The 21,525-nt window shown below is 34.4% G+C and overlaps 1 protein-coding gene across 9 annotated transcripts in view; it reads left to right on the forward strand.

Moving 5' to 3' along the window:
* Nucleotides 1–21,525, forward strand: part of LRRC7 (leucine rich repeat containing 7) — a 550,569-nt gene that overhangs the window by 419,006 nt on the left and 110,038 nt on the right. For all 9 annotated transcript variants that reach the window (XM_019837223.3, XM_045034767.1, XM_019837219.3 and 6 more), the window contains exons 12-15: nucleotides 13,059–13,188; nucleotides 14,196–14,311; nucleotides 18,849–18,918; nucleotides 20,871–20,970. In XM_019837223.3, coding sequence (XP_019692782.2) covers nucleotides 13,059–13,188; nucleotides 14,196–14,311; nucleotides 18,849–18,918; nucleotides 20,871–20,970 — 416 coding nt within the window. The remainder of the gene's footprint in view (nucleotides 1–13,058; nucleotides 13,189–14,195; nucleotides 14,312–18,848; nucleotides 18,919–20,870; nucleotides 20,971–21,525) is intronic.

A 21,525-nucleotide genomic window follows, 5' to 3' on the forward strand; every position in this document is an offset into this window, starting at 1 on the left:
GATGTTTAGCTTATATGATATCAATACCCCAGATAGTAAATTCCAGTAGTCTATTTACTATACTGTTATCACAAAAAAATAAGTGAGCTTTATTCTAGGTACCTGAACACTAAAAACATTCTTCCTTCTGTTTTCCTGTTTCATAGACAGATACATAAGAAACTAGAAATGTACACCAGTTTGGGGAGGAGAATGCGGGAGCTGGTGAATAGAGAAAAATAAGGAGACTTGATTTTATCAAATACTCTGTAGTTCTTGACTTTTCCATTATGTAATGTTATTCTAGTCAAAAAATTAAAGACAGGGGCACCTGGGTAGCTCAGTCAGTTGAGCATCTGACTTCAGCTCAGGTCATGATCTCATGGTCTGTGAATTTGTTCCCCACATCGGGCTCTGTGCTGACAGCTCAGAGCCTGGAGCCTGTTTAAGATTCTGTGTCTCTCTCTCTCTGCCCCTCCCCCACTCTTGCTCTCTGTCTCAAAAATAAATAAATGTTAAAAATTTTTTTTTAATTAAAGACAAAACACACACACACACATGCACACTTAACTGGATGAAACTGAAATCCATTTACATAAATATTCAAGTTTTTACATGGTCTAAACTGGTGATTTTCAACATGTGGTTGTCTGATCAGCAGCATCAGCTTCAACTGGGAATTTGTTAGAAATGCACATTCTGAGACAAACCCAGGTCTACTAAATGAGAAACTTTGGGCGTAGCGCCCTCAATCTCTGTGTAAACAATACCTTTAAGGGATTATGATATGCTAAAGTTTGAGAACAACTATCTAGATTCAGCTTACAGTTATCAGCTAACTATCTTCTCAAACCTGAATCTGTTGTGCCTGCATCAGAATTACCTGAAGTGCCAGTTTAAAATGAAGCTGCCTGGGGCGCCTGGGTGGCACAGTCGGTTGAGCGTCCGACTTCAGCCAGGTCACGATCTCGCGGTCCGTGAGTTCGAGCCCCGCATCAGGCTCTGGGCTGATGGCTCGGAGCCTGGAGCCTGCTTCCGATTCTGTGTCTCCCTCTCTCTCTGCCCCTCCCCCATTCATGCTCTGTCTCTCTCTGTCCCAAAAATAAATAAAAAACGTTGAAAAAAAAATAAAAAATAAATAAAATAAAATGAAGCTGCCTTAGAGAGGAAGTTTACCATAGTGTTGATAGCTTTGGTTCTGGAGCCAGACCTTCTGGGTTCAAAACCAGGCTCTTAGATTCGTTATTGGGCAACAAAGCCTTAGATTCCTCCTTATAAATAGAAATCATAATAATAATGCCTACCTCATAAGAATGTTGTGAGGATTAAATGTATTAATAAATAGAAAGTGAACATATTCAATAAATGTTTTCAAAAAATAGTTTGATAAAGTAAAAAATGACTGACTTATTTAATTTGCATTTCCGGGTTTTGGATTCAAGAAATACGCTTACTGTTTTTACATCTTAATTCTTATTTCTTCTGCCCACCCAGACTGCTACAGCTTCCTCTTATAAATCAAAAGCTCTAGTACACCTACAAAGTAGACCAGCATTTTCTGAATTATATTTCTCAAAACAGTTATTATTGGGAATTTTAATAGGTATGACACAAAGATAAGTTTCATGGACAGATAAGTTTGGGGAACTATATATATATAAGGTAGAGAACCCTCTTAACTTGCGATATTTTTTCATTTGTTATATAAGTTATTTGTTTATCTTTTGTATCATGATTTAAACTTTTCCATTATTTTGCCACATCCTACCAACTGGAATATAGGCTCCTTAAGGTCTGAGATCATGTCTTGAGAATATTTAATCTCTTTCATTGTACCTAAGCAGTATGGCAGAGGAGCATGTTTGCAAGCCTTGGAACTAGACAGATTCCAATCCTGGCTTCTCCACTGATTAACCTAATTGACCTTGGACATGTCACTTCACATCTCGGAACTGCAATTGTTTCATCTGAGAAATGGAAACAATAATTCATCTCAGAGGTTGTTGTGAGACTTAGTGTTAGATAGCCTTCAATAAATTATAATAGGCTTTAATAGTAATAATCAAAAAGACATTTATTTGCTGCTGTTTATGTTCATTTGTGTGATGATTAATAACATGATAACATCAAGTTCTTAGAAAAATGTTTTATACTGATTTGCAAATATAATAATATATTGTCTTAGTCTTTTCAGGCTACCATAATAAAATATCACAGACTAGGTGGCTTAAACAACATAAATTTATGTATCACAGTTCTGGAGGCTGGGAAGTCCAGAATCAAAGTGTTGGCAAGATAGGTTTCATTTTGAGGTCTCCTCTTTTGGCTTACAAGCAGCTACCATCTTTCAGTGTGCTCACACAACCTTTTCTTTGTGATGCACAAAAAGAAAAACAGAGAAAGAGGGAGAGAGGCTGGTTCTCTAGCATCTCTTCTTATAAGGGCACCGATCCCATTATGAGGGCCCCATCCTCAAAGACATCATCTAACTCTGATTTACTTCCCAAAGGCTCACATCTAAACACTATCACACTGGAGGTTAAGACTTTAAAATATGAATTGGGAAGTGGGACAAAAACATTCAGTCCATGACATACATATTTGAACTTATAAAATATACTCTCAAGAAAAGCAGTGTTTTAGGGGTGCCTGGGTGGCTCAGTCGGTTAAGCGTCCAACTTCCACTCAGATCATGGTCTTGCCGTTCATGGGTTTGAGCTCTGCATGGCCTCTGTGCTGACAGCTCAGAGCCTGGAGCCTGCTTCCGATTCTGTGTCTCCCTCTCTTTCTGCCCCGCCCTATTCGCACTCTGTTTCTCTCTCTCTCAAAAAATAAAGAAAAACATTAAAAAAGAAACGAAAAGAAAAGAAAAGAAAGAAAAGAAAAGCAGTGTTTGAAATTATCCTATGCTTTTTAGCAGAGTCCTCAAAGATAAGCTTTTAGAATCATAGTATTTGGTTGAAAAGTCTAAGGAGCTAGAGAGAGAAATTTAAGACACAAAAGAAAAAGATTATAATCTATTTCCTGAAGTGGTCGAGTTATCCTTACAGAAAAAATAAGTTATTGAGAAAAGTACAGAGAAATGATCAAATGGAATTTCATTTATGATTGTATAAGATTCCAGTTAAGGGACAAAACCAGCAATGATTTCCATTTAAGAGCCATTGTCCTCTACTGCCTAGTTTCTCCTTCACTCCCTGTCCCAATATTTTAGGATTGTGACCATTTATGGGCTGTCGCCAAATTCTAAATGCAGCATAAATTAAATGTTTCTACTTTTTTGTTGGTTAAAAAATCTTTCAGTATCCTATCTTGAAGCGTATAGAATCTTTTTTTTTTTTTAGTTATTTATGTATTATATTGAGAGAAAGAGAGCGTACATGCAAGCAGAGGAAGGGTAGAGAAAGAGAGAAATCCTAAGCAGGCTCTGTGCTGTCAGAATTGAGCCCGACAGGAGGTCAATCCCATGAACCACGAAATCATGACCTGAGCCAAAATCGAGTCAGACACTTAACCAACTCAGCCACCCAAGCAACACATATAGAATCTTTTTTTAGTGGTCTTCTTCAATGGCAAAGCTATTTTCTACTCATGGGTTATAGATACGTTCACTTAAAACAATACTTTTAAATAGAATTTTACATTTGGGTGGTACTTTTCTCCTATAATAAAAAAAAATTATAGATTTTCTTTTCAGTCAACTTAATTAACTTCCTAAAGCGTCCAAAGGAAGGGAAAGATCAGTGATTACTTTGGAAAAATGGGAAAATTGGGTCAAATGAAAAGTATATTATCTTGATAATGATGGTAACTGTTCAAAATCAGTTAACATAGATGTTTCACGTGTAAAATCTCTAAATGATTGACTACTCCTAACAAATGCTGTTTCCACCACAGTTTGACTGATTCCATCTTAGACTGTAGGATTTAGTATAAAAACTGGGTGAGTTTCATTTAATAAACACCATAGAAAAGAATGTTTAATTTCTGTTAATTTCTTGCATTATTTAGAAGTAGTACAAGTGACTTACCAAATATTAATGAGAAAATTAAGGGTAGAGTCTAAAACTTGATTCTTGGCCTAAATTAAATGAAATTTATTTTACAACATATGAAAATAAGGATAATGGCAAAAGTTACTTAGCATTCACTATGTGCCCATTCTAAATGTTCTCCTAACAAGTTTTATATCTCTCCCTTTAGTTATTACAGATATACCTCATTTTATTGCACTTCGCAGATACTGCATTTTTTACAAATTGAAGGTTTGCATTAAGCAACACTATCAGTGCCATTTTTCCAACATCATTTACTCATGTCATGTCTCTGTGTCACATTTTGGCAATTATCACCGTAATTCAAACTTTTTCATTATTATTATATTTGTTTTGGTGATTGATCTGTGATCAGTGATCTTTGATGTTACTATTGTGATTGTTTGGGGGCACCATGAACTGCACTCATGCAAGATGGTGAACTTCATTGGTAAATGTCGTTTGTGTTCTAAATTGTCTATCAACCAGGCATTCCCCCATCAACCTCCCTCTCCTCAGCCTTGTCTATTTGCTGAGAAAGAATAATATTGAAAATAGACCAATTACTAACCTTACAGCAGCCTCTAAGTGTTCAAGTGAAAGAAAGAGTTGCATAACTCACACTTTAAATCAAAAGCTAGAAATGATTTAGCTTAGTGAGGAAGTCATGTCAAAATCCAAGATAAGCCTAAATCTAGGCCTCTGGTGCCAAACAGACAAGCTGTGAATGCACAGGAAAAGTTCTTCAAGGAAATTAAGACTGCTATTCCAGTGAACACACAAATAATAAGAAAAACAAGACGGTCTTGTTGCTGCTATGGAGAAAGTTTTATGGTCTGGACAGAAGATCAAACCAGCCCCAATATTCCCTGCCCCAACAATGCCTAATCCAGAGCAAGAATCTCTTCCAATTCTTTGAAGGCTGAGAGAGGTGAGGAGGCTGCAGAAGAAAAGTCTGAAGCTAGCAGAGGTTGGTATAGGAAGCTTAAGGAAAGAAGCTGTTTCCATAAGATAAAAGTGCCAGGTGAAGCAGCAATTGCTGAGGTACAGGCTGCAGCACGTTATCCAGAAAATCTAACCATAATAATTCCTGAAAGTAGCAACACTAAACAATAGATTTTCAATGTAGATGAAACAGCCACCTATTGGAAGAAGATATCATCTAGGACTTTAATAGCTAGAGAGAAGAAGTTAATGTATGGCTTTGGAGTTTCAAAACACAGGCTGTTTTGAAAGGCCAATGCCTTTCAAGAGACTAATGCGGCTGGTGATTTTAAGCAAGATGCCAATGCTCATTTACCATTCCAAAAATCTTAGGGCCCTTAAGAGTTTCACTAAATCTCCTCTGGCTGTGCTCTATAAATGGAACAACAAACCTGGATGACAGGACATCTATTTACAAAATGATTTACTGAATATTTTAAGCCCACTGTTGAGACCTACTGTTCAGAAAAAAAGATTCCTTTCAAAATATTACTGTTCATTGAAAATGCACCTATCATTCAGGAGCTCTGATGGAGGTGTAGAATGAGACTGATGTTGTACACAACATCCATTTTGCAGTCCATGGATCCAAGTCATTTTCACTTCCAAGTCTTATCATTTAAGAAATATAATTTGAATTGGGGCACCTGGGTGGCTCAGTCAGTTAAAAGTCTGACTTTTGACTTCCACTCAGGTCATGATCTCATGGTTTGTGGACTCGAGCCCCACATCAGGCTCTCCATGAGCCTGCTTGGGATTCTTTCTCTCTCTCCCTCTCTCTCTCTCCCACTCCCCTGCTGGCTCTCTCTCTCTCTCTCTCTCTCTTTCTCTCTCTCTCTTAAAATAAATAAATAAACTTTTAAAAAAGATATAATTTGTAAGGCTATAACTGCATAGATAGTGATGCCTTAAATGGATCTGGGAAAAGTAAATTGAAAGCCTCCTAGAAAGGATTCATTCTTCTAGATGTCATGAAGAACATTCATAATCCATGGGAAGAGGTCAAAATATTAAGATTAAAGGGAAATTGGAAGAAGTTGATTCCAACCCTCATGGATGACTTTGAGGGGTTCAAGACTTCAGTGCAGGACATACCTGCAGATGGGGTGGAAACAACAGGAGAACTGGAATTAGAAGGGGGGCCTGAAGATGTGACTGAATTTCTACAATCTCATGATGAAACATTAATGGATGGGGAGTTTCTTCTTATGGATGAGCAAAGATGGTGGTTTCCTGAGATGGAATCTACTCCTGGTGAAGATGCTGTGAAGATTGTTGAAATGACAACACAGGACTTAGGATATTACATAAACTTAATTGATAAAGCAGCAGCAGGGTTTGAGAAGATTGACTCCTGTTTTGAAAGTTCTACTGTATGCAAAATGGTATCAAACAACATCACATCACAGAGCATTGTTCATGAAAGGAAGAGTCAATTGATATGGCAGACTTCACTGTTGTCTTATTTTAAGAAATTTTATGAAAACCTTCAGCAACCACCACCCTGATCAGTTAGCTGCCATCAACATCAAGGCAGGAGCCTCCACCAGCAAAAGGATTACAACTCTCTGAAAGCTCAGATGATGGTTAGCGTTTTTTAGCAAAAAAACATTTTTAATTATGGTATGTATATTTTTTATACCTAATGCTATTATACACTTAATAGACTATAGTATAATGTAAACATAACTTTTACATGCACCAATATATAATAGGAAAACCAAAATATTCATTTGACTCACTTTATTGCGACATTCACTTTATTTTGACAGTCTGGAACCAAACCCACAATATCTCCATGTTATGCCTATATATCCATTTCTACTAAATCTTCGCAAATACAGTTTAATTTAATTTAATTTAATTTCTTTCATATCACCTTAAATTTGTCCAGCTCCCATGCCTTACTAATCAATTTCAGGTAGTTTTACATTTTGTCTACTAGAAGGTTTTGTTTATATGAAAAAACTCATTTTAAAAACTGAATTACCACAGGATAACTTTTACGTATTTCAAAAACATTGTTCAAGATTTTTTTTAGGGTGCTCTCCATCTTGGCCATTTTAATGGAGTGCCATATCTATACCAGGGGCTTAGCATACATTTAATCCTCTTTGAAACTCTATATAGTAAGCATTATCAACCAATTTTATAGATGAGAAAACAGGAAGTAATAGTAGACAAAATTACTCAGCTATTAAGTGGCCACACTAGAATTAGAACCCATGCCTGTCTGAATATTTTCTACTGAATTACATTATTTCTAATGAGTGAAAACTGAACAAGGAAAGTGAAGCCCAAACCTATTTATTTTTATGTTTTTTACCATCTACATTAATAGAATATTTAATAGTATCTAATGGTTTCTAGTGGTCCTGAATTATGTTAAAGCGAAATTATAGATTATCTACATAATATATTCACAGTCTTATCATTTAGCTAGGTACTTGAAGGTTAATGTTACAGTAATAACTTCCCAGCCAAAACTAGTTCATGAAAACCAAACTAGAGAAAAACAGAGAGGGTAATTTTAGAAAATGAAGTCAATACCATTATTGTTTAATTTCAAGCATTACTACCTTCAGTAGCATACTTCAGTAGTAGTAGTCATGTGTGAACTAAGGCAAAGCTTTACAGAACACAACTCTTGTAATAGTTATGGAGATTTTATCTTTTATGAGTATGTCTGTTTTGTGTGTGTGTGTGTGTGTTTAAGTGTAACTCTGGAAATATTTGTAAGAGCTTTATTTATTTAAAGCTTTACAACAAACCCAGTGTGTGGCCCTAGGACTAGGGGCGTTTACATCACCTATGAGCTTGTTACAAATGCAGAATCTGGGCTCATCCCAACCACTGAATCTGAATCTGCATTTTAATAAGTTTGGCTGGTGATTCATAGGCACACTGAAGTTTGGGAAGCACTACTTTACACTTTCCTTGCTGTTGATTTTTCCTTTTAGTGTGTCCAATTATAGACTATAGATAACAATTCTAAAAAAAAAGGAACTTTTGGTCTTTCTCTTGCAAAAACTATAACGAATGTGTTTTTTACTAAGATATAACTGATATAACATTACATTAGTTTCAGGTGTACAACATAATGATTCAATATTTGTATATATTGTGAAATGGCCACCACAAAGTCTAGTTAATAGTCATCACCAAACATAGTTACAAACAATTTTTTTCTTGTGATGAGAACTTTTAAGATCTATTTTCTTAACAACTTTAAAATATGCAATACCGTGCTGTTAACTATAGTCACCAGGCTGTACATTATATCCCCATGAAGTATTTTGGAAGTTTGTACCTTTTGACCACACTCATTCATTTCTCCCATCCCTTACCCTCATTTCTGGCCAGCACCAATCTGTTCTCCGAATCTATGGGCTCAGTTTTGTTTTGTTTTAGGTTCCACATATAAGTGAGATAAGACATTATTTGTCTTTTTCTAGTGACCTATTTCACTTATTTTGATCTATCTTTTGAAAGCCAGTGATAATCTGAGTAAATGTGATATAACTCTTTTCAGAGAGGATCCTATATTAGAATACCTTAAGTGATTTCTAACAAGATAACCATCAGCAAAGTCAGCTGGAATGTTATGAGTTTAAATCTTTTAAATGTCAGAGATCATTGAAGAGTGTGTGTTTTGCACCACTAGCTTTCTCTCTAACCCAGAGATGTAAAATATTTCGACTATAAATTATTAATTCAGTACAGCCCTTAGTGCAGTCAAATGTTGTCTTTTTAATGCAGGAAGTTCTCACCTTGCACAGTAGCGGAGGATTGTGGAAATGGCCATGGAAGCTGAAACCATGCAACGGTCTTAATAATCAATGAGGGAAAACCATGATAGTACTGCCTGAGGTCTTTAAAACCTTTTTCAGAACATTAAATACTGTTACGGTTGGTTATAATTGTATAGGGAAATGGAAAAATAGTAAAAGTAATATTTATCTTGTTTGCTGTCTTTGCAAACAGTAGGAACATCAAGAATTAAAGTGATATTTTTTGTAAAAAAAGTTATCAAGATTAGTTTGAACATCACTTGCCTTTTCATCATGTAAATTATAGCTCACAGTGAATGTCTTTTCTATGCATCAGTGAAGTGACGTTTTAAGCTTGAATTGTCTTCCAAACTTCTGTCCTTTGTGCTTTTGTGTCATGAAACCTCTCTGAGAGTTCCTTTACTGTGAAGTTTATTACCAGCATGGCTTCCTCTAGGATGTCTTCATCCTTTTCATTACAACCGCTTTCCTTTTATGTCAATGAGTTTACCAAGTTCCTCTGGCAGCATATTTACAGTACCTTGAATAGTGACAGGCATTATCCCCACAGTCCACTATTTCTTATTGTTTTTTAAGTTTATTTATTTATTTTGAGAGAAAAAAAGAGAGAGAGAAAAAGCCAGAGCATGGGAGGGGCAGAGAGTGAGAGAGAAAGACTCCCAAGTAGGCTCCACACTGCCAGCACAGAGCCCGAAGTGGGGCTCAAACTCACAAACCTGTGAAATCATGACCTGAGCCAAAATCAAGAGTTGGATGCTTAACAGACTGAGCCACCCAGGTGACGCTCTTTCTTCTACAACTCCAGTTATGTTTGATTCAAGTCCTCCAAGGTTGTTCGCACATTGTGTTAAAAGTTCCTGCTGTAATGCACGTGTACTACTTGCTGTCACATCTTGCCATGATGCTTAAATACTTTCATTTGTATGCTTTATGTCATATTTCTTCCAAAACTCAGCTAAATAAATTTCATGATCTCCAGTTGTAGCATTGATGGCTTATTGCAAAGTCTGTGTAAGATAATAGGCTTTCAAAGTTGAAATAACTCCTTGGTCCATTGGCTGGATTAGTGAATTTGCTCTTGGTGATCAAAAGCAAGTTTTCACATTTTCATTTAACTCACCAAGAGCATTAGGGAGACCAAGAGATTTTTCAACAGTAATAGTGCTATAAATATTGAATTATTATACCTATAGTATCTATCTACCGCTGATTGACAAGAAGGCAATGCAACTACATGATGTACTGTTTGTGTGTGAACTGAATGACGGACGTTCAGAGACAAATCACTGACAGACTTTGAAGGAAGTAATGTGGCTAGTCATGATGCCCATCTGTTATTTACATTGTGATTTGTGGACCCAAGAGTTAAGAGTGAAGTTTATACTTTATGCAGTTTCACACAGTTAGTAAGTATACTGATGTTTGAGCCATGTTGTGGGGGTACAATGTTATTTAATGAAACCATGATGATTGAAATTTGTTCATATCAGAACCGCACAAAAGGCTGCCTTACTGTGACTCAAAACTAAACTCAAAACATGGGGGTTTTTGGTTTTTTTTAATTTTTTTTAATGTCTATTAAATGTCTCTGAGAGAGAGACAGAGCGCAAGTGGGGGAGGGACAGAGATAGAGGGAGACACAGAATCCAAAGCAGACTCCAGGCTCTGAGCTGTCAGCACAGAGCCTACCCGGGCTTGAACTCACACACCACAAGATCATGACCTGAGCCGAAGTCAGACGCTTAACCGACTGAGCCACCCATGTGCCCCTCAAAACATGTTTTTATAAAAGAAAAGAAAAACGAAAAACGTTAATTATATTTTGAACTATTTAAGTCTTTGACTTCTTCTCTGAAGGTACATCTGAAATGTTTATTTTTGAAAGCCTCTGGCACTTTTATGACCGGTCACTTGCTGAGTACATAACCCTAAATCATCCATACATGGTTTATTCAATTCTACCAAATATATTAAGTACACTATGTACTTAAGTACACTAAGTACACTATGTAAGGCACTATGCTAGACTTTTTTTAAAGAAAAAAACTGTTACAGGGTTTCCCACATACATTGATTCCGGCCCCCACCAACACACACACACATACACACACACACACACAGAGCCATACACACCTGGTACCCAGCAACATAACCACCCCTGCATGTGCGGCCTCAAAGGTTTTAGAAACGAATTCATCAGGGTTCACTAATACAAAGAGAAAACATTTCCTGAGCATGTATTTTTATGGCAGGATTTAGCAAAGGTGCTAAATCCTTTACTTACAATATTTCATAAAATACTCAGAGCAACTGCATGAGGCAGGAATTGCTAGTATTCTCTGCAAATGTGAAGAAACTAAGGCTCAGAGAAAAAGGAAAATTGTTCACTTAAGCAACACTTGCTTATGAGATATTATTCAAAGCTGAATGCTGTGTTTCACTACATGTGGTTCTAAGTAGCTGAAACTGTTAAGGACTATGAATCATGAGTTACCTGGGTTCGGGGTCAGACTTAACCTACCAAATTATTCTTTCCTGACCCGTGGTTAACAGGACTTGATTTATGTAACAGTACACAGGCTTGTGAATTCATTCCACACTCTCCATAATGCAAATTTTGATCTTTAATGAGCATATCCCACTGTTACCCACCCCCTTTGGGCACTGACTTTTCCCCGTCAGAGCACTACTCTGTGAATTTCTTCCCTGGTATGTTCCTTTGCCTGGCAGGTAAATAAAATCAGCTTTGGTGTTTGAGCTGTGGTCTTTGTTTTATTGTTTGGTACCCAAGATAACACATCTAGTAAGTGACAGAGCTTGGGCACAAATCCATTCTGACTGACTTAATACCTATAATGTTTAATTTCTGTGTTTACTCATTAACTAAATGATGGGGGTAAATTGCATTCAAGTCAGCTGATGGAAGCTGATTATACAACTTTAAATCCAACTAACTCTAATTCATCCTTGCTCTTGGGGGTTCCTTCCTATCACAGTAATAATGATGTTATGAATGGTAATAACAGTGTAATAATATTAACAACAACATCAGTGACAACTTAAATACAGATAGTGCTTCCCTAGTGACAGGCCATCTTTCTTTCCCAGCTATCTCAAACCAGATATTGAAATTTCTTGTTCCCTGGTGATAACTTGAATGTGCATTTATAGAATTTCTTTCTGTAGATCTGGGTCAAAACTGGCTATATATGGGGTAGTAGGGATTGTGATAAAGAACTGTGTTCATGTGAAGGCAGCAGCCATTACTCTGTTTCTATTGCCTGTCATGGAGAAATATCAACCCAGTATTGCCATATCTTCCTCTTTCAAGAGGTACCAAGAATCTCGATCATTATGTAGAGTTTACCACACTTTAAAATACTATGTAAACCAAACTGAACATATCTACAGGCTGAAATGAGCCCTCTCTGTACTCTTGGCTACTTGGCTACAGATGCACTGGCTAAGAGGCAAGAAAATACAGCAGAGGCATACTGTGTGCATTTAAGCTCCCAGATTTCCTACTTTGTGTGGCCCTGGGCTCTTTCAGCCTCAATTTCCTTATCTGTAAAATGGGTTTAAAAATAATAGCTATCTTATAGAGTTGTTATAAGGTAAAGATTATTTTTATCTTTAAAGTGCTTAGTAAACCTAAAATTTAATCAGTGATTTGTTGTTAATGTTTTGCCCCCCTTACTATTCCTTTGTGGACCTGCCCTTTATACCCTTCTACCTATCCCATGCCACTTATATGCATCCACTCCAAGGATATACATTATGAATATCAAGCTATAAATGACACTTAAGTTGTATAAAACAAACAAACAAAACCTTGTGTCATTTTCTTTTTTTTTAATTTTTTTAAGAGTTTATCTATTTTTGAGAGAATCAGAGAGCATAAGTGGGGGAGGGGCAGAGAGGCAGACAGAGACAGAGACAGAGACAGAGAGAATCCCAAGCAGTCTCTGCATGGTCAGCACAGAGCCCAATGCGAGGCTCAAACTCATGAAACGTGAGATCATGACCTGACCCAAACCAAGAGTAGGATGCTTAACCAACCAAACCACCCAGGTGCCCCATAAATTGAGCCACTTATTAAATAGCATTGGTTGAACCATTTGGCTGAACTGATAAAACAATTTATATGATACCATTGTAGTCATAAATGAATAACTTTTTTTTGTTCAGTGAACTTGGATATGTGGCCTTTTAAAAGCTCTTTTGCCATTTTACCTTTTAAAATGTCTAACTAATGTATTTAATTTTTCAGTTTATCTTTATTAGAAGAATTTGACTGTAGCTGTAATGAATTGGAGTCTCTACCTTCTACTATCGGCTACCTTCATAGTCTTCGAACGTTAGCAGTCGATGAGAATTTCCTTCCAGAATTACCCAGAGAAGTGAGAAATAAACTTGTTTTTGTTAACTAACTTTCAATGAATATGTTTTGGGATTAAGTCTTAACTGGTGCAGTAGCAATGTAGATTCATGAGTTGAGCTGTCAATGTATATAGGAGTTATCTGTATAAGTATTTATTGATTATTATCCTTTAAGTAATATGTGATAAGTGCTTATATTTGACTCAGAAAATGCATTTGACTCGAACACTACTTGCAAAGAAAAGTAATAAAATATTGTAAGTTACTCAATGCTAAGGAATGCAGTTTTAGATAATTTAAATATTTTGCTCTTAAGAATAATGATAAATAGCATTCTGGGATCATTACATTTCCATTTCTGAAGTGAAAGATTTTTAATGTAAATAGTTTTTCTAGGTATCATGTGGCATAATAATATTATTTTTATTTTAGAATTCACCAGGAGGTTCTGTTGGTTTTTCTTTCTAAGTGGGATTTTTATTTATTAATGTCAAGAAAAAACTGTGGGGTATATTTTCAATTTAACATTTTATACTAAACATTTTCATAATGAAGGAACAATAATCAATATGCCATTATTTTAAAACCAAAAGTTATGAATAGAAATAACAAGTACCATTGCAACATGAAATAAAACTAACTTTGTCAAGGCAATGTCAACATCTTTTGAGTATGTATGATCTATGAGAAACATAGATGTGTTAGCACTCACTTGGATGGACAATAAAAACAATGTAACTTATTAAAACAATGAAGTTAATGAGCATTCTAAATAACAAAATTATAAAGAAAATTCTTCCTTCCTAATGTGCAAAAGAATATGAGATATATGTTGCCTTAATACCTAGAGGAATATATATTATATATACACATATTTTAAAGAGTGGGATTATAAAAAATAAAACAATAGACATATTAAGGGAGTCTTAAAAGTGACAGGGAAATCTGTAAATTGATTATTTTAAAATTAAAAATTAATATAAAATGGTTTACAGTGTATTTCTTTATTTTCTTTTGTTACCCATAGATTGGAAGCTGTAAGAATGTAACAGTTATGTCTCTACGTTCCAATAAACTGGAATTTCTTCCTGAAGAGATTGGACAGATGCAGAAACTAAGAGTCTTAAATTTGAGTGACAACAGGTATTTCTGCAACATTTCACAATCACATATTAGCTATTTACTAAAAGTAAATTATTATTATATCTTGTTAATGATTTAAAAAATATTTTCTGTCTTATGAGGTTTATAGATGTGTGTCTTGTCGACACCATCAAAATGCTGAAAGAATATTGCCAATTAGCTAATATCAAAAGCGATAAAGTTTGTACATTATGGTAAAGACAACCAAATGGCTATTTAGTCATGTTCAGAGCAAGGCAAAAAAAGAAAAGATAGGTGCTCTTCTTGTGACAAAGTTATTATAGTGGTGGATACGCAAAAACATAAAAGCAAAACTGCAATTCATCTTTGTTTCCACCACAATTGCCCTCCAATAGGAAAGGATAAAAATAAATATTGACTGAAGATAACTACTCAGTAGATAAAATGATTATAGAATAGAACATATAAAATGAATTTCAGTCAGACAAGTGATAGAATGAGAAACAGATTGCAATGAAACTGTCAAAGATGGAATCATTAAGAATGTTCAGATCTGTAAGTTTCAAGATGGATGTACGAGTTCTCATTTGTTTGTTGGTTTGAAGAAAATAATAATAATAATGTGATTTTCAAAAATCACATTCGCTTAGTAATTCAATAATATTCCATATAAGAGAATAAGGCATTTTATTAAAAGGTTTGGGATTTAATTTTTAAAATCAAGATGACAAGGAAGCTTCATACCTTGGTACAAGAGTAAGTCCAATCAAATCAATCTCATTCTCCTGTTTGGACTGGGTTACCAGACAGGAAAATGAGAGGAATGCTTTGAATGTTCTACATGACTTTCAGCAAAACATTTTTCAAAATTTTCTAATTATATTCTTATGAATAAGATTAGGAAATATGATAATGTAGATATAATAGGAAGATGGATTCTCAGTAGATTCCATTACAGTCCCCAATGGAACTGAGCTCCATTACTGTTGTAACTTGGAGAGGGGTTTTCTCTCTTATATTCTTGGTCTGCTCAACTTTTATTCAGTAATAATCTGCATGATGATATAGAAAATATGCTTCTCAAATATTTAAAATGACCCATAATTATAAGTAATACTAATAAAGTTGTTTTTTGACTATTTTTATTGAGGCATAATTAACATATAGTATTACATTAATGTCAGATGTACAATATAATGATTCAATAATTCCAAACATTACTCAATGCTCATCACTATAAGTGTACTCTTAATCTCCTTTATCGCTTTCAGCCATCCCCTCACCCACTTCCCCTCTTGCAACCACAAGATTCTTCTCTGTATTTAAATGTCTTTTTTTGTTTGTTTCTTGTCTTGTTTTGTTTCTTAAATTCCACATGAGTGAGATCATATGCTATTTGTCTTTGTCTAACTTGACTTCCCTTAACAGTATACCCTCTAGGTCCATCCTTGTTTGACCTGGAAAATAGCAAGATCTCATTCTTTTTTGTGGCTGAGTAATATATATTTATAGATATAGACATAAATATCCATATATCACATTTTATCCATCAATTTATGGATGGACACTTGGGTTGTTTCCATACCTTGGATATTGCAAATAATGCTACAATAAGTGTAGGGGTGCATATATCATTTTGAATTACAGCTTTGATTTTCTTTACCTTAGGTAGATACCCAGTAGTAGAGTTACTTGATAATATAATATTTCCATTTTTAAATTTTTTAAGGAACCTCCATACTGTCTTCCATAGTGGCTGCACCAATTTACAGTCCCACCAACAGTGCAGCAAGGTTCCTTTTTCTCCACATCCTCACCAACACTTGTTATTTCTTGTCTTTTTGATTCTAGCTATTCTGACAGGTATAAGGTAATATCTCATTGTGGTTTTGATTTGCATTTCCCTGATGATTAATGATGTTGAGCACCTTTTCATGTGTCTGTTGACCATTTGTATGTCTTCTTTGGAAAAAAAAATGACTATTCAGGTCCTCTGCCCATTTTTAAATTGGCTTATTTTTTGTTTGGTGTTGAGTTGTATAAGTTTTTTTTATATATTTTGGATATTAGCCCCTTATCAGATATATCATTTGTAAATATCTTCTCCCATTCAGTAGATTGCTTTTTGGTTTTGTTACTGGTTTCCTTCACTGTGCAGAAGTTGTTTGTTTTTTGTTTTTTGGTTTTTTTTGTATAGTCCCAATAGTTTAATTTTGCTTTTGTTTCCCTTGCCTGAGGAGACATATTTAGAAAAATATTTCTATGGCCTATGCCAAGGAAATTACTGCCTGCTTTCTTCTAGGAGTTTTATGGTTTTAGGCCTCACATTTAAGTCATTGATCAATTTTGAGTTTATTTTTGTGTATGGTGTAAGAAAGTAGAAAGTCTGCTAATGAAGTTATTTATTCAACAAATAGAGGATAATTCAGTAACCACAATGGGACAGACATATTGCTAGATGGTAGGGCAAAAGATATGAATAAGTCATTGAGAATCTCACAATATCCAGGAACTTATTTCATCAGGTCAGTTATATAAGCTTAATTTTTCTCCTACTACAGCGACTAGAACATAGTATAGAGCCAACTAATATTTCTTAGTTAATAAATTAATCAATGACTTGACTTGCAATTAAAATCAATATTCAACCAAATCTGAGGCCAAATTTAACATTACTATCAGAGAAAGAACTGGATAAAAGATTAAATATGAAATGCTTGGATAAAAGATTAAATATGAAATGTCATCCAAATGTCATGACTATCACAATTTCACATTTATAATAGAATGAATTTTAAAAAATTTTGGTATTATAGTTTAGGAAAAATTATTCCCATGCACTGTCAACTGCAAGATCATTCCTATGGTCAATTTATTGCACATTTGTGATACTAAATAGAAGCTCACTTTTAACACACGTTACTGGGGGACTAAGGAGAATTGAGTGTAACTTGTCCTCCTCTAACAGTCTTTTCCTTACACTCCACATTTATGACTGGATTGATGATGATTTGTCATGCATTTTGTTGTATGATTCCGGAGAGTTTCCCCCTCACATAATTTTGATGTGGCAGAATTGATATTCTACTTTCAATTCATCTCCATATGATGTGGAAAAATTCTTCCCATAACACCTTACTTCATAATTTCTGGCTTCAGTGAAATTAAATAACCAAAAACTACAAACAGCTTTTACGTAATTTAGTTTCATGTTATAAATACTAGTATAACAAATAATTTCATAAAAAGAGAACTATGATATAAATCAGTCTCCATTACTCTTTATATGCTTATTTATGTTTTATAACTATTTATGAGCTCAGAGAGGTTATTATATTCTTCCTAAAGTTATCTGGCTAATGCACACTGTTGCTATTTGTATTGGCTATCAATATCTTTTCAAATTTACTAAATCATTTGAAGTGGTCACTCCTTTTGCATATAATATAAACCATTTCTACAATCCTTATTAATTATTGTAATATTTTCCATTTCCATTGTCAAAATATATGTATTCACGGATTGGCTGAAATAATTCCAACATATTAAAGACTTAAGGAAATTTTCATTCCAAGTTCTATCTAAAATGTGTACCTCTATTCAAAAGTGAATATGCAGAAATTAACAATGAATCCAGTGGCAGGCTTTGTTTATATTACCACTTTGCTGAGTGACTATGATGGCAATCACATATATGCCTATGTAATCACAATTTACGCATCATACACAATTTCAGGGATATCAGATAGTATGTTGAAGTAGGCATTTGGCAATTTGGTCCTCCAAAGGCTAAAGCCAATACTAAAGAGATCATTTCAATTGAATATCATAGCTGATGCCAAACTTCACATACCTCAAAATGCATTTTTAAAAATTCCCTCTTGGAATACAAAAAGGTGACAGAACAAAAGGACATGCTCTCGGGAGTCATCTATAGAAGCTGTAGATTCCTTTAATAGTATGACAGACATGACCCCTTCCCATCATGGAGTCTACAGTTCTGTGGGGAGTTCAGCCAGCAAAACTGTAATCACAAAAATAAATATATAATTACAAACTATGATGTGTTCCATCAAAGAAAGTATAAGGTACTTAGAGACTACACTGGGGAAAGTTATTTAAATAAGGAGGCAGGAAAAGCCTCTTTGAGAAAATGGCATTTAAGAGCTAAAAGACATGTGGGAATTAGTTAAGTGAAGTTGTGGAGAAAGAATATTCCGGACAGATAAGAGTTTGGCTACTCCTTGTAGTGGGCTGATAAAAGGCCAGTAAGTGGCGCTGGTGGGACTAAGCCAGGAAAAGAGTAGCAGAAGTTTCTGGAGGGGCTTGGAGGGCCAGATCTTGTAAGATCTGACAAGGCATGGTAACAATTTTGGATTTTTTTCTAGATGTGATAGAAAGCATTTGGAGGATTGCAAATGGGGATTTTCACTTTTTAGAGATTGCTCAGACTACTGAAGGGAAAGAATTAGAGAGAAGAATGAAATCAATAAGTTATAGTATTTTAAATAATTCTTCATAAAAATGAACTATATCCATCTTCACCCACGCTATTAGAATTTTCTTGTTTTCGCAGGTTGAAGAATTTACCATTCTCATTTACCAAACTTAAAGAACTTGCAGCTTTGTGGCTTTCTGACAATCAGGTAAAAACCGTTATTACCTGATTTATTTTGTTTATTAAGATGAACTATAATTTAAGCTTTGAATTACTAACTTATTCCCAGTAGCTACCTTCGGCATATACTACAAAATATAGATCCCTTTATCTTCTGAAAGATTTTTGTAAAGATAGCAGTTCAAGTGTGTATTTCATTGCTACAGATAATACAGTACTATAATCTCCACCCTCTTTAAATACTTTGATTTAGCATCGACTTCATTCTCATGTATCAAACACACAAAACGATCATTTTTATAGCTTTGTACTTCTAAAAGGTACCTCTGTGTCCTTAGGGGATGTTCTTTAATTATATCTCTGAAGGTAAGGAATAAGAAATCACAGAGGGAATTATTATCCAATGTATTCCTTTTTAAAATACTTTCAATTATAATCAACTTAATTCTAAAATTTTATACAAGGGATTTTCAGATATATTTTGTGACTATTATCAGTATTTTCTGTGAAATTGGTTTGATATTATATTTTATAATCACGAAAATAGATTATATTCAAATCAGTAATTGAGTGTTAATGAATAACTTTAATAACTGGAAAATAGCAAGAAATAGTTGAAGACATCTGATTTGCCACCAGAAAAAAAAATGGTGGTGGACAATTTTGACATGGCTTATTAATCTTTACTTTTTTCTCATAATCCCAAAATTTTGAAACACCTTTTTGCAAATATGAATAGCCAAATAAAAACAAATCATCTTGAATTTAGTTTGTTATCATTATCTCCTGAGCATAAATGCAGCATTACAGGTAAATGAATTGACCAGATTTCTAAGTATTAGGCTACTTCTGTGAAAAAATTAAATCTCTACAAAACATAAAATGTAAGTGTAAGAATAATGTTTGTGTCCCTACAGTCATTATAGTACGTGCTTCATCACGTAGAGATGAAGTAGAGAAATTAGATTCAAATCCAAATCTTATCAATGAACTATAGATTTTTCAAGGCATTAATATATCATTATAAATAAATAATTTCTGGATTCAATGTGAGTTATGCTAATGGAACAATCTATTCTACAGTCTTTCATTGTGAAAAAACATCTGCTAATATCATGATTTATTATTCTTGTGGGAGACTGAACTGAACAATGACTGCATCATTTAACTTTTATTTATAACAGTGATTTAATGTGCTTCTGACTCAGTTGCATGAGACAAGTTGATATGCCAAATCCACTTTGTGTTTCACTCCTGTTAATAAATGTCATGAAACTAGTGGATTTTTTAAACATTAGATATCATCATTTCCAATAAGATATATATATATATATATATATATATAATTTAATATCAGAGTTCTACAATACCCTTCAATACCCTTCAGAAATTGTATTTGTAAAATCAAATTAATAATAAAGAATTAAATATTACCATCCACAAGAAATATACTGATACATCAGGTACAACAAGAATAGTTGCTTATTTTTATGTGGACTCTGTCTTTGGTTACAAAAATATCTCTCAAAAAAATGCTTCTGTTTTAACCTAATTAAATTCATAGATGATCTTGCAGTAGCATGGATTTGATAGCAAATCCCATTTGTCTTTTTAGGGCAGCAGTTTGTGAAAATGAATGAGCATATAGAACCACACCAAAAGCTTACTTAGTTGAATAATTTAATACATCTTGGTCTCTTTAAGACTAAAACTGACATTGCTCAGTGAAGATGATAGGTTTTGTAAAAAAGTATCCTACAGAAAAAGAAACTGTCAGTATGAAGACCTTAGAATTTAAGAATATTCCTCAGCAATAGTCTTTTATGTAATCCTTAATTATTTTATTACTTTTTTCCTTGCCTTTCTTTTAATTGTTCATTCAGCTCAGTGAGGCCAAACTATTGACCATGTCTTATATAAAAGTAATATTCTTCATATTCACTATCTTATTAATCTATTTTGTATGTTCTTTGCGTCTAGTCAAAAGCCCTTATCCCTTTACAAACTGAAGCCCATCCAGAAACAAAGCAAAGAGTATTGACTAACTACATGTTTCCCCAGCAACCTCGTGGTGATGAAGGTAAATTATCAGTAAAAATTTCTCCTATACTTATATAATTATGGATAAAAGGGAATAATTTTATTCTGATATCTGGCCAGGAATACTGACACATGGGCAAGGCTATGAAAATAATTAGATGACACATATAAGTCATCCAGGGGTTAACCCTAGACATGAATCTTATCTTCCACAATCAGCAAGGAAGAAGTAAAACCTTCACTATTTGCCGATGACATGATACTCCATATAGAAAACCTGAAAGACTCCACCAAAAAACTGGGAGAACTGATAAATGAATTCAGTAAAGTTGCAGGTTACAAAATCAATGTACACTATACTATTTTAAATAAGATCCCAAAAATGTAACTCTCCCTCTTCATATCTTATATGAAAGTGTTGATTTTTGGGAGCAACTTCTCTTGGTGGATTCTAAGACATAGGACTAGTTAACTAAATGTAGTACCCAGCTCACTGAAATGAGCTAAGAAGGGTCAGATCTCAAGGAAGGTTCAGTGAACTGGTTTATTTCCTGTGTTCACTAATTTCATGAACACAATTTAAACATTTAGTCTG

This window comes from Felis catus, chromosome C1, assembly GCF_018350175.1.
Source record: "Felis catus isolate Fca126 chromosome C1, F.catus_Fca126_mat1.0, whole genome shotgun sequence".
Taxonomy (NCBI): domain Eukaryota; kingdom Metazoa; phylum Chordata; class Mammalia; order Carnivora; family Felidae; genus Felis; species Felis catus.